The 15833-nt window shown below is 53.1% G+C and overlaps 1 protein-coding gene across 5 annotated transcripts; it reads right to left on the reverse strand.

Moving 5' to 3' along the window:
• Positions 1 to 346: 346 nt before the first annotated feature.
• On the reverse strand, positions 347 to 15611 carry LDHD (lactate dehydrogenase D). Of its 5 annotated transcripts, XM_090063665.1 has the most exons (11): positions 15354 to 15611; positions 8726 to 8838; positions 7726 to 7867; positions 5879 to 6020; positions 4893 to 5052; positions 4608 to 4807; positions 4295 to 4423; positions 3592 to 3719; positions 3059 to 3149; positions 1453 to 1564; positions 347 to 738 (listed from the first exon to the last, which is right to left on the reverse strand). In XM_090063665.1, exons 1-11 carry the CDS (start codon positions 15423 to 15425, stop codon positions 573 to 575), a joined length of 1455 nt encoding a protein of 484 aa, XP_089919791.1. In that variant the 5' UTR covers positions 15426 to 15611; the 3' UTR covers positions 347 to 572. The 5 variants fall into 5 exon arrangements, with proteins under 5 accessions (XP_089919791.1, XP_089919795.1, XP_089919793.1 ...); XM_090063669.1 differs by lacking the exon at positions 7726 to 7867 and having other exon boundaries at positions 8443 to 8838; positions 15354 to 15388; XM_090063668.1 differs by lacking the exon at positions 1453 to 1564 and having other exon boundaries at positions 577 to 738.
• Positions 15612 to 15833: the final 222 nt, after the last annotated feature.

Below are 15833 nucleotides of genomic sequence, written 5' to 3' on the forward strand. Positions count from 1 at the left end.
ATACAGGGGAGCCCAGACTGAGGGCCACCGGCAGAGCTAGGGCAAGGAGAGCCAAGGACATGGATAGGGGAATGCACAGTAGCACTGAGGGGCAGTGGCAGAGGTAGAGATGGGAAGCCTGGGCTGAGACAGCATGGGAGTCATGGGCTAGGACAGAGGGGTGTGGGAAGAGGAGTATGCACTGAGCCCAAGGCATAGGTGACCGGAGATGTGGGTTATGGGTGAAACGTGCCAGCAGAATGGGGGAGGAAGGAAGGAAGCATGTAGGTTGTATTTTTGTTCACACGTTAAATCTCGTTCCATCCTGTGTTCTCCATCCCCTCTCCCCCAACACACACACAAGCCATAAACCATAAACTCTGCATTAGCTTAACATGGTTACAAGTCTCTGACTTGGGGGCTTTTCTCTTCCACCCAGTGTCTGAATTTCCAGAGTCTGAGTTATAATCAAGAGCTGCCCCGGGGTGGGGGAGGGGGCTCCACTCCAGGCTCTGGAGCTGCCTTTGGAGACTTCCCCCGCCCCTCCCTGTCATGTGGGCAGGAGTGCTCCAGCATGGGCCAGCAAGCACTCTTCACAGGACCTTCCCAGGGTTCATGAGGTCCTTGGGGTCTAGTGTGGCCTTGATATGCTTCATGATGGCCAGCCCCACCTCTCCAATCTCCTCCTGCAGCAGCTGGCGTTTGCCGAGCCCAATGCCATGCTCCCCTGTGCAGGTGCCATTCAGGGCCAGAGCCCTCCTAGGAGAGAGGGGAAGAGATGCCTTAGGAGAGCAGGAGCACAGGCAAGGGGGAGGGAGGGGAAGGGAAGGGCAGAGATGCAGCTTGAGGAACAGCAGCTGAAGGGAAGGGCCAAAAAGCAGTGTGCCCTCCTCAGCTTGGCCTACCCTCTGGCATGTGTCCTTCCACTGCAGTGCCATTGAAGCAGCAGCTGCCAGGCTGGGCTGTGAGGGGTATAGTGCCTGCCTACCCCACCCAGGCAAGCAGTTTTACCTGCTGTGCTTGTAGAGCAGGCTGCAAGGTACTTCTGGATACGGGAGGTGGGCGTGCTGCCTCCCTGCGTAGGCAGGGGAGGGAGTGCCCGTGTTGGGAACAGTGGCTTCTCTTGGAAGCCCCGGTGGTTCCTTTGCCTGCTCTCCCTGCTCCAGCCAGGTTTACACTCAGAGGCCAGTCCAGAAGGCCGCAGCCTTTCTGCCACTCAGGCAAAGCTGCTTCTACCCTGGTCACACTAGGAGCCCTCTGCGGCTATGGGAGCACTGCTTTGTAGCCCAGATCCACTCCCCATTTTGTACAGGGAATGGGCCCTAAGAACAACCCTATGCTCCTGGCCTCCCAGAAGGGAGGAGGAGTTGTCAGGCTAGGATGCTTAGAACAACTTCTGGGGTCTCTTAATCTCTGTTTATGACCACACTGCTCCTCTGGAGCCAAGCGGCTGGGCTGCGCTAGGCTTCCCACCTGGCCAGTCGGTCTGTGAAGTCCTTGACACATCGGCTCTCATCTGGGTCATCTGGGTTGTGCACCAGGATGCAGTGGAAGTTCCCATCACCCACGTGACCGACAATAGTGCCTGCAGGGATGCGAACAATCTGTGTGCAGCCAGTGCCCCAGCCCTGGGACCAAGAGCTCCCAGGAACCCTGACCAGCAGCATCTCCCTCCCAGATAATCCTTTGGCCTCCTTCAAAACCTGCACAAGGGAATCAAGTCACCCATTGCTGAAAGGCCGCCTGCTCTGGGGAGTAGTGTAGGAACTGCTTACAAAGAGGATGGAGCTAGACAGTTCTCAGTGGTGGCAGATGACAGAGCAATAAGCAATGGTCTCAGGTTGCAGCAAGGGAAATGTAGGTTAGATATTAGGAAAAACATTCTCACTAGGATAGTATAACACTGGAACAGGTTACCCAGAGAGGTTGTGGAGTCTCCATCCTTGAAGGTTTTTAAGACCCAGCTAGACAAAGCTTTGCTGGGGTGATCTAGTTGGGGATGGTCCTGCTTTGAGCAGGTGGTTGGTCTAGATGACCCTCTAAGGTCCTTTCCAACCATAATTTTCTATGATTTTATGACTGTTTTACAGCAGTTCCAGGAATGAAGAACACCATGTCATGTTCAAATGCCAGAGGCATTTTAGTTTGTTAGAGGGGTTACCAGACAAATCACAATCTGGGGCTAAAGCACCAGCCATTCAGACAAATGCCAGGGGGGTCTCGACCTCATAAATCTCCCAAGTGATGGACCCTCACACCATGGGGAGTGAGGGGGGAGTGATGCAGTTGCCTTGACTGAATTAGCCATCAGCATTTTCCATCATGTCCCTGCTGCCTCCTCAGGTGACACTGGATGTGATTGCAGCCCAGATGACAAGAGTGCCCGCAGACCTACCCAAGCAGCCCTGTAGACATGTAATTACTAAAGTAAGTACCGCATGGCATGCAAGGGGTTAACTGACCCCAGGCCTTGTCAAGGGAGGAGACCAAGCAGATGCAGCATGGGTGAGCACTCTGCACTTCCATGCTGGACACTCAGGAAAAAAGCCCCTTGGCCTCAAGGCACAATGATGAGGGTCTCTCAGGTAAGTCCATGTCCCATTGCAGAAAAACTGACATGGTGCTGTAGAGACCAGGGGTGGGCTGTGCAGTGATGCATGCTTATCTCCTTCAGCCAGCACTATGAGCACCCTGCCATTGAAGGGTGGTTTACATACAAGCCCACATTCGGGCCTGTTGCTAGTCCTATGGCCCTACACAATGGGCCAGAACTTGTCTACAACTCCCAGCACGAAGGGGACCCTGCTGCACACACAGAGTGAATTGGCACAGCCAGGCCTGCCCCCTCTGCAGCCTCATGGTGTACACAGACAGGCTCTTTCACGTTCTTTATCCCCCTGCAACAGGCACATGAGATGGCTTCTCCCTAGCCCCCGAAGCACAGTGCTAAGCTCCCTGCTTCCTTGCTTAGGACCCCACCCCTTTTCCATGTAACCTTGTGTCACACTGAGGGTGTAGCAGCAGGGTGTGATGCCCAGGCTGAGGGGCACTCCAGGCTGGCAGGCGTGGGATGACCTACCTGTGAGCCCAGATTCCTCCAGGTCTCTCTTGGTCTCCACCACAATCTTGGGGAGCTGGGAGATGGGGACACACACATCCGTGGAGTAGCCCTGGGGAAACAAGGCACAGCACTCAGCTACCTGCTCTGCATGGGGAGAGGTTACCTGGCCACAAACCTTGAGTTAACCCCACAGCCCCTCTCCATTCAGCCCTATTGTGGACCCTGGTCCTGGCTTGGCCCCTCCATGGATCCCAACTACCTCTGCCCCTCATGTATGGGATTTGGGTGTCCCTTTGTAAGACCCCCTCTGCCCCTAGTTGTGCGGTTCTAGACACAAGGCTTGGCCTAGCAGGCTGCTCCCCTTCTTCAGACTTTGGAGCCAGCAAGGCCCATTGTAGCCCTCCAGCAAGATGCCTGGCAGTGTCCCCATCCAAAGCCTACTGGGAGTGTCACTCGGGTTCATGCATGCAGGCAGACAGCAAGCGTGCCCTGTGAACAGGGGATCAAAATGAAGAGCTGTCCCTTTTGCTGCTGCCTAGGCACTACCTCACCTTGCTCCCAGGTCGCAGGGCTAGGGCCGCATACCAGGCGTTGTGCCGAGCAGTCCACAGTTTGTTCCTCATCTCTGGTTCTCGGGCCCAGGCAAAGTCAGAGCCACCGTTCAGCTTCACAATCTCCTCTACAGAGGGAGAAAGCCCACACCCTGTCACACACCCCTGGCTGCTAAATCTCATGCCTGGGCCAGTCAGGGGCAGCCAGCAGGCAGCCCTGGGGATGAAGGGAAAAGCCCTACCTTTAGTGTCACTGCAAGTGACCCAAATCACCCTCCATAAAGAGAAGATGCATGTTCCGGGCTCTGGCCACCTGTATAGCTAAAGGCAGGTCAGACCTGCCCTCTCCCTGCAAAAAAAGGGGCCCTGAGGCTGTGTCCTATCTCTGCCAGGATGGACTGTCCCATATCAGAGTTGAGCTAAGCTGAGCTGAGCCAGACACCAGGCAGCCAGTTGTTCAGCCCTTGAGCTCTCAGCCCATTCCCTTGGCCACCTCCCCTGCACCACCAGCAACACTAACCCCTATGCCACTGACGGGGTCTACCCACTGGGGACTGCCAGTGCCCCCCACTGCATCCTGAGGAAGGCCTGCTAGGACAGATGAATTTGCCCTGCCCCCACACAGGACTGTCCACTAGCCTCAACCATTAGGCGCTTCCTCCCCTCAAACAGCACCCACCATGGGCCCAATCCACTGCAGTACCTGTATTCTGGACCTGCTCCTCCAAGCTCCTAGGGGTGCCGTGAAACTCCAGGAAGAGCGTGGGAGACACTGTATAGCTGAGGCCACTGAACTGGTTACAGGCACTTATCATGACATCGTCCAGGAACTCTACGGGCAGAGGGGTGTCAGAGCCCAGACTACAAGGCATCTTGGCCCCTAGCTGGGAAGGGGGGTGATGCCGAATTGGGATGGATGCTTCCCCCCTGCCCAGAGAGCTCAGTCCCAGAGTGAGTGCGGAGCAGGCACTGCCACGTTCAGTTCTAAGTGCTGGGGCTCCCGGGACCAGACTCACCAATGCGGGCGATGGGGATGCTTGCTTGCAGCACCTGCACTGTGCAGTCCACTGCTGCCTGCACACTGGGGAAGGAGCACACGGCTGACACCATGGCCTCCGGGGTGCCATGAAGCTTTAGTGTTGCCTGCGTGATGAGTCCCAGTGTCCCTTCTGAGCCCATGAACAGCCCTGTCAGGTTGTAGCCTGCAGAGCTTTTCCTGGGGTGGGGAGAGAAGAGGCAGGGTTAGTTTTGGGGACAGTGGGCCCCCAGACCACCCCTAAATCAGGCCCTCTGCCCATTACCTGAAGTGGCGCCCCTGGCCGGCCGTGTGCAGCACCCGGCCATCAGGAAGCACCACCTGCAGGTTGAGCACATTGTGGCGCATGGTGCCATAGCGCACCGCATTGGTCCCTGAGGCACTCGTGGCAGCCATGCCACAGAGAGAGGCATCGGCACCAGGATCTAGGGAGGCAAATTACACCCCTGTGAGAGTGGGTGGCAGCTGCCCACAGCTAACAGACAGCTCAGATGTGGCAACCTAGGGAGAGTCCCTCACATGTCCAGATCTGGGGCTCTAAATACAGGAATCCAAGGGGAAGGGGGTTTCCCTGTGTGGGCAGCGGTTTCCCCCCCTGGTCCTCAGCTTCCCACACCACAAGCCATGTAGTATTCTCAAAGCAGTCCTAAAATTTCAGGGTCCGTACTGGGCCAAGCCGTCCTGCAGCTGCCTACCCCCCGCCACACACACGCAAGCTAGGGCTGTAATGGAAGGAGGAGCAGTGCCACTGCCCAGGGTGGCAGCACCTCACTCTGTAACTAAATGGATGTGCCCGCACTGGGCTGCTGTGCCCAGGCAGGCTGTAGCACCCAGGCAGGCTGCAGCAGAGCAGCAGGCTTCCCCACCTCACCCCTGCACAGCCATGAGTCTGGCACTGCTCATGTGCCATGGTCTGTTCATGCCTCAGCCTGTGTGCTACAAGGGGCAGGTGGCAGTGGTTTCTCAACAGAGACACTGTCTCCAAGAGCCAATCTCTCTGCCTTTGGTCTTGATCTCGATCCTGCTTTCAACCTGCCACAGTGTTGTTCACTGTAGCTAAGCACTGCTGTCACTTCCACACCATACCTCTGACTTCCTGCTCTGACGCTGTTAACGATTTGCCACAGTCCCAAGCCTGGTCATTGGCCACTTGCTGTTAAATGTGGCTGGGTTGCACTGTGGCCCTTCATCCAGGAGGAAAAGAGGCAGCCCCTTACATGCCCCCAGTTGTCCAAGTACTTTGAGCCATACCAACAGGGAACCAGAGGCCGCTGCCCCGCAGGTAGCTGTTGAGTGCTTTGTGGGTCACCCCAGGCTCCACAGCCACAGTGAAGTCCTCCGTGTTCAGCTGCAAGATGCGATCCATCCGGGTCAGGTTAAAACACACACCACCCTGGCATGGAGGATGGACCAAAGATTAGAAATCTGTTCATGGAGTCGCCCCTGGTGTCGGCTAAGACCAGATAGGCATTGGAAATCTGCAGTGCTCAAGCCAGCAAGAGAGTCCAGGCTGGAGTTCCCCTGCTCTGTACCCAGGGATAACTGGCCAAGGATGCCCTAACATTGTAGGGAGACAGAGTAACCCAGCATTGGTTCCTGAGGTACCACCTGGGTAAAAGAGATGACAAAGGAGAGCCTTCACTTGGCCATTGGAGGAGAGGACTTTGGCTATACCCAGCTAGTTGCATGTGACCTGGGGGTGGGGGAAGAAACAGCCAGCAAGAGTTTCCCCATGGATGGAGCCTTCATCAGTGCCAGCAGCAAAGCTCCTCTGGGCATCAGCTCCAAGAAGGTGGCAGAGCCTCTCAAGGAGGGACATGGTTCTGCTTCATACTACCAAATTCCCTCAGCCACCATGGACTTCCTTACTCAGCATGGAAGCAGGTCCTGCACCAACAGATGCTGTGAGTTTTCAGCAATTCCTTAAAAAGCCCTGAAGTCTGCTTTGGGTCAACTGAATTGGGGGCGAGCCTCACAGACACCTCAGAACAGCTCTCACAAGGTCTCAGATCTGAGACACAGCCCAGGAAAGGCTCCCTGAAGAGCAGAACTTCTGCAGACCAGGAGCTGTCTTGCCTGTGAGGACAAGTCAGGTCAGCCTGGGAGGAATCTGCCTGTCCAGTGCCAGTCAAGCAGAGGTGGGGTTTCTCACAGAACAGCTGTTTGCTTTAGTCAGCACAGCACCTATGCTGGGAGCCACAGCCACTAGGTCACTGCATCCAGGCCACCAGGCATTGGGTAGAGAGACTCTGGGCTCAGCACTCAGCTGGATGAATCAGCACAAACAGGGCTCACTGGACCTACACTGGTTACACCCATTTCAACAGTGACACTGATTTACACTAGCTGGGAACTTGATTTGCCAACTGGGTGGGGAGATGCTGCCATGTCAGGCGAAGAGACTGGCTCCATTATTCATGTGGAGCCTCCAAGGCATGAGCGTCATATCTGATGGGAGCTGATGGGACAGATGTGACCTCCCTGGTGAGCTCCCTCCTAAGCACACCAAGTTCTGTACAGCTCATTGTGAATTTGGCCTCCTAGCACCTATGGCCAATAGATGGGACACGGAGGCCAAATGACTCAATACTACCGAGGGTGGCACTGCCAGAAAGAACGGCAGACCCCTGGAGTCCTGGCTCCCCCACCTGTACTTCCATAGACTTCGTAGACATTAGGGCTGGAAGGGACCCCGGAAGATCATCGAGTCCAGCCCGCCGCCCATGGGGCAGGAAGTCAGCTGGGGCGATGGGATCCCAGCAAGAGAAGCATGCAGTTTGCTGCTGAAGGTGTTCAGTGTAGGTGCTTGAACCACCTCTGATGGCAGGCTGTTCCAGCCCTTGGGGGCTCGGACAGTAAAGAAGTTCCTCCTTATGTCCAGCCTGAAACGGTCTCGCGGTAGTTTATGACCGTTCGACCTCGTCGTCCCTTGGGGCGCTGTGGTGAAGAAAGGTTCCCCCAGATCCTGGTGGTCACCCGTGAGAAACTTATAGGTGGCCATCCACTCAGCTGGAGGGAGGGCTGAGCTCCAAATAAGATCCTCTGACCACCAAGCTCAGTCAAACCCTCTCCCCCAAACCCTGTCGGTCACTCCGTACCCTGACTGCGCTCACGCCGCCCTCCAGTCCTGTGCCAGTGCCGAAGGGGATTATGGGAACACCCTGGCTGTAGCACATCGCAGCCAGCTTGCTGACCTGCTCCACATCCTGGGGCCAGACCACTGCATCTGGCGGGCTGCACCTGCAGGCAGGGAGGAGCCCTATTTAAAGCCAACTGCCCAGGGGATTCCCAAGTGCCACATGGCTGCGCTGAAGCACAGCTCACAGGGCACTGACATCTACCCAGCCTGGCTCCTACGTATGAGTATAAGAGCTTCAGTGAATTAGCTGGGCCCATGCAGGGAGAAAGGACAGATAGTGATACAGCAGCATATTGGATGGCTCCAGGGTTGGGGGTGGACATAGGTGGCCTTTGGGTCTAAAAGCTGCTGCTTTAGAACTGACACTATTGGCTAAGACAGAGGACACAGGTGATGGAGAAAGGAGAGTAATACCGGCCTTATTCACTCCAGCCCCAGGGAGCAGTGATGACCCAGTTGTTATTCATGCTCTGGCCACAAGGTGTCACTGCTGCCCCAACAATGGGTAGTTCTGACCCTTGGAGGCCCCAGGCTGGGAGCCTCGTGCCAGATCCAGGGACCCCAGCAAAGAGACCGCTCTCCCTATGTACCGCACACTCCTGCTGGGATCCATAGACCCAGCTCTGCCCCACCTCTTCCATGGATTCTCACACAGCCCTCTGTCACTGGAGCTCACCCGTGATGAGTCCTCCCTATGTGCACAGCAGCAGCGGCTACAGGCCATGACCTTCCATCAGGCTCAGCACTGGATATAGGTCAGCCCTCCTCAGGGTGTGATCAGGTTTGGGGTGTGAGCCCCTCCCAGATTCAGGACATCTCCCCCAGGGTCAGGGTGCCCAGGCTGGCAAGGGCTGGTAAAGTAGCAGAGGTGACTCTAAAGGCACCTGGGTGGCTCAGGAACTGGGTAAGGTGATCAGCTCTGAGCCTGCCTGCTCTGTTAATGGAGCATCCTGGGATACCTGTGCATGGATTCATCCCTCCCATGCTGCTCACAAACAGCCAGAGATGTGGACACATTTGAGCTTCCTGCCACTGCTTTCAACGCCTCTACGAAATCCTTTGTCAGCTGCCCCTGTGGAGAGGTAAAAAGGCACTGTGTTAACAGTGCCTGCCACACTCCTCAGGGAAGAGGACAGAGACCCTTCACAATGGGCAGAGGAAGTGGCAGGAGAGGGGAAGTGTCCCACCATATCCAACTGCCTGCAGCGTTCATCAGTCTTCCACAGAAACACCCCCACATACGGCTCCTGGTTGATGCACTAGGTGGGTGTGCAGCGTACAGCAGGGCCAAGAGGTCCTTCAGTCACCTTCTGTAAGTACCCATCAGCCAGAACCGCCCCTTCCAAGCCAAGCTGGCACTGTGCACAGATGGCAGGCCCGGCAGGCCCAGGAACACTGGAGAGCAATACCATCTACCCTTTGACTCTACAGCGCTCCTATGGACAACAGTCCCCGGGGAAGAAGTGCATTAAAGTACCCCTAGTGGCACTTTCTCCGTCACTATATACTTGTCTATGTACTGGCGAGTGGGTGGGTATATCTACACAGCAATATGAAAGAGGCAGTGAGGCATGTGCTAGCACACTTGTGCTGTTTTCTGGCTAGTACTGATAATAGCAGCAAAGACATAAGCTGTATCATGTGCTAGCAATGAGAATACATGTTTTCCAATGACCTTGTCTATGTACTGTATGCTTTCCTATGATTCTCTGTCTTTGTCCCTTGAAAAAATACTGCCATATGCCATTAAGGAATCCACTTCAAAGCACCTAGAAAGTAACAAGGCAATAAAGAACAGCCCATGGAGCTGTGTTATCTGGCCAACAGGTCTCCCCACAGGTCCAAAAATTTGGCAGCAGTGGAGTGGCGGCTGTGTTAATTGCCACTTCCCTGATGCCAAATTTCTGGACCCATAGCAAGACCTGTGGTCTGGATGAAGTAGCCTTGTATGCTAGTGCACCCCAGTGCACAGCTGGATCTGGTGCATGGGGATGAGCCCTTGCACACCCAGATATGATGTGTGGGTCAGTGCATGATTTAAGCCTGTGGACTGACCACGTGCACAGGACCTGGTCTGCAGACCCGAAAGGTTGAACACCACTGGTCAAGACAGTCATGTGTAAGCAACCTAATTTCCTTCTATGACAAAATGATTAGTTTTCTGGACGGTGGGAAAACAGTGGGTGCCATTCAACTTTTGTAAGGTGGGTGCATAACTGTTTGTACCATTGTGCTCAATGAATAGTCATCAATGGCACCATGTTTATGAGCCATTTTTCAATGGGAAGAGGTATCAAATGAGGTTCCTTAGGGCAGTGGTCTCCAAACTTTTTTGATCATGCACCCCTATCAGTAAAAAATTTTTGAGCATGCATCCCCAATATATGTATATTTATATAACTATACATCTAAATAGAAATTCTAATATTTTCTTTCTGCACCCCAATTGATCATCTTGAGCACCCCCTGGGATGCGTACACTCCACTTTGGAGATCACTGCTTTAGGGGTCTGTCCTGGGTCCTGTGCTGTTTAATATCTGCATTAATGACTTAAAGGAAACAAACAAAATACAAGGAACAATTGGCTAGGCTGCAGTACTGCAGAAAAGGATCTGGGGACTGCAGAGGACTGCACACTGACTATGAGTCAACACTGTGATAGTGCAAAAAAGAAGGCATTACTGTAGATTCTTCTTTATTACACATCAATTATTTGCATATTTTGTTTATTTGCATATTTTAGTTTTTATCTATTCAATTACATTTTGCCAGTTGATTTGCATGTTGGCTTTTTGCATATTTCAGTTTATTGCATAAACTGGGACCAGACAAAGCAAGCCAAGGATAAGTTAATTGGCTAATGCAAAGATTGGCCAGCACCTGGAAAGAGATTTCTCATAGCAAGTGACAATTTATTATGTTTTAGATTATTAAATATTTTTGTAAGCTAGTCAACTGACTTTTTGCTGTCTCAAATTAATAAGTACATTTATCTTTTTTGAGGTTGTTAGCCACCGTACTGGCAACATTTGCTCAGCAGCACATTTAAGAAAAACAGAACTTATTTTTTACATGTGAGATTTTCTTTTCATTATTCACACACACACTTGTTCAAATATAAGAACAGAATGGGGCATAACATCTGGATGAACAGCAGTTGCCATCATTTTTCAATTTATTTGCCAACAAGTTCTAAGAGCTAACAAAAAACTTGGGGTAGGGTAACCTGAAGTGCAGCACTGCATTACTTGGAATTACGCTACCTGATTCCAGTCTTTTTTTTTTCATTTTTGGCAATTGAACTTCTTAGCACAGTTTGATAAGTAGCATAATTCTGTTGGAAAGAAAAACTGTGCCATAGAAATGGGATTCTCCTGCAGCACACTGGACTATATTTGCAGGCATATTTATGCAAGTCACAGAAAGTGATTCTTCCACTTTATTCAGGAAGCAACTGATATACTCTGTCCAGTTTTGGGCACCACACTTCAAGAAAGATATGAACACACTGAAAAGAGTCCAAAGGAGAGCAGTATACATAGTGAGAGGTCCAGGCAACATGACATGAGGAAAGGCTGGAAGAACCAGGACTTTTAGTCTGAGGAAGAGAAGCCTGAAGGGGGATTAGATAGCCTACAAAAAAAGGTTGGTTATAAAGCGAACAAGAAGCAATGGTCTTAAATTGTAACAAGGAAAATGTAGGTTGTGTATTAGAAATGACTTTCTAATCATGGGCCTGGCTGAGAACTAATGAGGTTCAGTAGAGGCTGCAGAATCTCATCATTTTCTGTTTGTAAGGGCAGGTCAGACAAATGCTTGGCTGGGATGGTTTAGGCAGGATGACATTGGACTAGCTGATGTCCTGAAGTCACTTGTGGCCCTGTTTTCCCATGACCCTGTGACTCTGCTGTGGTTACGTGGGCTACCTAGACCAAACTAGCCTAAGTGTGCTGGCATGTGCTCCACTCACACCCTCTGTGTGCTGTGCAGACCTCCTCTCTGATGTTTATCTTAAGTTATTGGCACCAGGAATCTCAGACTCCTTTTACCTCCTGTCAGCATCTGCTGTCAGCTTCCTCCTCAGCCAAACAATGGATCGTGGAAAGAAAATTTAAAGGATTATCATGACTTCTTGAAATTATCTGAGAAGATCACTTTGCTGTGCCATGACTCCCCTGTAAATACCAAGTGCCCAGCCCCTGGGGAGCTGGGAAGTGCAGGATATCTACAAGCTGCAAGACCTTGAAGGTGTGCTGCAAAGTATGAGGCAGGAGCAGAATTAGGGTTCAGGTTCAACCCAAGAGGTTGACAAAACTAACCTCACAACCTCTCCTGGAACAGATGGGTTCCTCTTGTAGCAGAAGGCATGTACTGGACATATAGGTCAGCGATTCTCACCCAGCGTGTCATGGCACCATGGGGTGCTACCATATCCTTTGAAGGCTGCCATGGATCTGACAGCACTGACTCAGGCTTGTTCCTGACCCCCTCTACAAGGAGGTAAGCACTGCAATATATAAATTAGTTTTGGAAACCGGGTGCTACTCTATTCACAAAAGATATGGAGGGGTGCTCTGAATCCAGAGAGAGGTGCCCCAAGTCCAATGAGCTTGAGAACAACTGATACATGTCATTGTCACCAGCAGGCAGTCTAGCTGCCTACCTCCCGGTCTAGCTCCATCAGCAGGCAGTCTAGGCCCCACATCTGGCTGCCTGGGTCCTGGTGTGTGTAGTGATAGGACCCATAATTTAGAGAGGCTCCCTAACAGGAGACTGAGGAAGTTGGAAACTGGGAGATGGCCGCTTAAATAGGTTACTTATTTAGCTAGAGGATCTGCAGAGGTTTCCTCCTGCTCCACAAATAAAGTTCATTGTGTAGCACTCCTCATTCACGTGTGCTTGTGTTTAACAAACCCAGTGAGCATAAATAAGCCTTTTTCTTTTCATTAGCACAAATTAAAGTCAAAAGATAAAACTTTGCAGTTGTTGCGCATTTATGCCAAGTTTGACTCTGCAAACTGTCCACACTTACAAAGAGCTGCTCCTTGCCCAGAAGAGCTGCCTCCTCTCCTCTGTATAACAGAGACCAAGTTGACTCATCAAAATATGAAATTTCTGCTTTTCAAGTGGGCCCTGCAGGGCCAGAGCAGTGACAGGGTGGAAACAGGAGTTAGACTCCTTCCCTGTTGGTCCCACATGTGGCAAGAAGAGCCTTTGTTGCTGCTGATTATATCTGAGAAGGGGAGAACTCAGCTGGATGCTCTGAACCTCAGGGGAACCCCCAGGACTAAGTAGGGGGAACGAGCAGCCTTTGGGTTGAAAGCAAAACTCAGCTGCCCAGGAGACGCGGAGGGTTTACTATACTGCAGTGACGGTGCCTCCTGGCAGGCTGTCCCTACGCACACCACAGCCCTGTGCACCAAACCCGGAAGTGCTCAGTGAAGCCAGGCCAGTGATGTCCCCGGTAGCCGCTGGAGACTGAGGGCTCAAGAGCAACTACAGAGGTACGTCCTGGAACAGCCTCCTGCAGTGCTCCTGGGTGTGGAGCGTGTGAGTGGGACTGAGGTGCAGGAAGAGCTCAGGAACAGCTTAGCCAGGGCACCACCTGCCATGGCGTAGACCAGGGGCCAGCAACCTTTACCAAGTCATGGGTCAGAACATGGCTGTGCTCCGATGCAGGCTGGGTGGCTTTGACAGTGTATCAGCAGCAGGGACCTTGCCTATGCCGATGCTGGAGCCACACAGCTGGGAACTGCACCCATGCTTCTGCCACTGCCCCCAGCCCCCTGCTCTGCCACTTCCAGCTGATGGGGAGCTGTGGAGGGCAGGGAAGCTGGGAGCAGAGTCATCACTGCTGCTGCTGCTTCTTCCTGGCCCCCCACCCGCACCTCCCAGCTGCAGTGTAGCTCTTCATCCGCTAGACCCTGCGCCTGCACTGCAGCCAGGAGCAGGGGCTGAGGAGAGTGGTGTTGATGTGGACTCAGCTCCCAGGTGCCTGACCCTAGCACAGCTCCTTGCTGCTTGGTCCCAACATGGGCAAAGGCACCTTTCAGTTCTGCAGGATGCATCGAGTGGTTCCATGACCCGCTGGCACAGACATACTGAAAGACACCCAGCAGGGAGCCACCAGGTCCTACCTTTAGCAAGGCTCCCAAAGCAGAGAGTCTGGTAACTCTGGTAACTCACTGATCAGCCCCAGATACCTCGAGGAAGATTTTAGCATGCGTTTAATGCCTGCGGCTTTATTTCTCATGCTGCCTTTTGTTGGCTAATTTCATCCCATGGAACAGTGACCTATTTTTGTTTGGCCCTCTATGTGTACCCTATGTGTACAGAGCGTGACATCTGTAACTGGTACACATCTTGGAAAGAATGTCCCTTTTGGCTCCTGTGAGTCCCTTAGTGTTTATAGAAATGACTGTCAGTGCCAGCCCTCTAAAAGGCCCATGGTTGTGATGCAGCAGGCCAACCTGTTGTGAGTTAGAGGTCTGCATTATATACATTTGAAATTGTTAGTGACAAGGAGGAAGACCTTGCTGCAGCAACAGTAAGAGCCTTCACTTGAGAACAACTCTGGAAAAACATCTAGGCTATGAAAAAAGACACGAGAAGAGGAAGAAGAATGTCTGGTGGAGCTGACTCTGCCTACTGTCCATCTCAGGTGCTGGCCTTTGGCAGTGACTTTCCCTTGGATCCCTACTGACAGCTGCTGCCACAGTTTGGCTTCAGCTTGTTTTGGGGCTTGACTTCCTTCACCTTCCTCCATGGAAACAGACCAGATGTTCATTACCAAAGTTTCTGCCTCTCTAACCAAACCGTTGCAGGGCAGGGCCAGACATCCTACACGTGCTACCAAACTGCAAACCAGCTTGAGTCATATAACAGTTGCCCCCAGATGAAATGGGGATAACTCCCAAGCGCTTCACAACGCTGCTTGAGCTGGGAGGCAGCTGGATGTCTGTGTGCTCCTGAAGCATCACAGATTAAATACGTCTTAAGAAAAGGTGAAGCTTGAAGTGTTTCGTGTCTGTCTGTCCCTGTTCTGCCCAAGGCAAAAGCATCTCTTGTGCTGGTGACTGATTGGATGGGGCAGGATTGGGGGATGCAACTCAGCAGCACGGACCACAGCTGCATGGTGCCCGGCTTGGGCCGGATGAGGGGCTGTCAGGTGGAAGCCTTTTGCCACCAGAGGACTAGCTGCCTGTGAAAGGGAGCGCAGGCCGTGCCTAGGTAGACAGACAGCATGTGGTGGGGGAGACTACAGGTCCCAGCATGCAATGGTGCTCAGCCAGCACTGCAAGGGAGGCTGCTGGGAGCCCTGCAGGTGGGACCTGTCCCCAGCCTAACTCCACCCAGCAGGACTGCAGGGCAGCCGCAATCCCCAGGCTGCAGCACGGTGCCAGGGCGCAGGGGGTGAAGTCTGGCCCTGCAGGACTGCTGCACAAATCACCCTGGATTTTCCCCAGCGACAGAGGGGTCTGTGTGGGAGCTGCTCCCTTCCAAAGGTCATCCCAAGGCCACGTCAGGAAGGGAAATCTGGGCCTCCAGAGGCAGTGAAGGCCCCTGACCACAGCTCCTACCCTTACCTGTGCTTTCAGGCAGTAGCTCCTCTGGCAGCTGAAAATCCTCATTGCTCCTTGCAGTTTCTGCAGTGGCATGGCTGACAGCAGACAGGATGGTGGGTGCCTTCTGGCTTAGTGGGGCAGCAGCCACCCAGCCCTGGGGGCAGAGGAGCACAGCTCAAGGCAGGGGAGGAAGGGCAGGGCCCAGCGCAATGGAGCAGGGCCCAGAGCTGTGTGGTCTGCGCCTGCCCTGCAGCTCCCAGCTGCTGCTGCTACCCAAAGTGAAAGCAGCCTCTGGACTGGCCCAGCATCTTGGCTGGGGACTCCCCTTAGTACCCAGCCCCTCCTTAAGGTGGAACTGATTGTTAAGGTGGAATTGTGAAGCCAACCTGCAGAGGGGGTTTCACGCTTTCTGGGTCCATTGCAATGGGCAGAGAGGGCTGGATGATTAGGAATATACCACTGATTTCAGGAGGGACCCTTGAGCAGTGGTGAGAGCTCTGG

The sequence above is a fragment of the Crocodylus siamensis genome, chromosome 9, assembly GCF_052110815.1.
Source record: "Crocodylus siamensis isolate JL-2025a chromosome 9, ASM5211081v1, whole genome shotgun sequence".
NCBI classification, from domain to species: Eukaryota; Metazoa; Chordata; order Crocodylia; family Crocodylidae; genus Crocodylus; species Crocodylus siamensis.

Excerpts from the sequence above, each read along its gene's own strand:
- LDHD (XM_090063665.1), bottom strand. The coding sequence starts at position 15,425 with ATGCCACTGCAGAAACTGCAAGGAGCAATGAGGATTTTCAGCTGCCAG. Across the intron at positions 4,424-4,607 it reads CATCCCCATCGCCCGCATTG|AGTTCCTGGACGATGTCATG; the intron begins GTGAGTCTGGTC and ends CTCTGCCCGTAG. Across the intron at positions 739-1,452 it reads TTCACAGACCGACTGGCCAG|GAGGGCTCTGGCCCTGAATG; the intron begins GTGGGAAGCCTA and ends CCTCTCTCCTAG.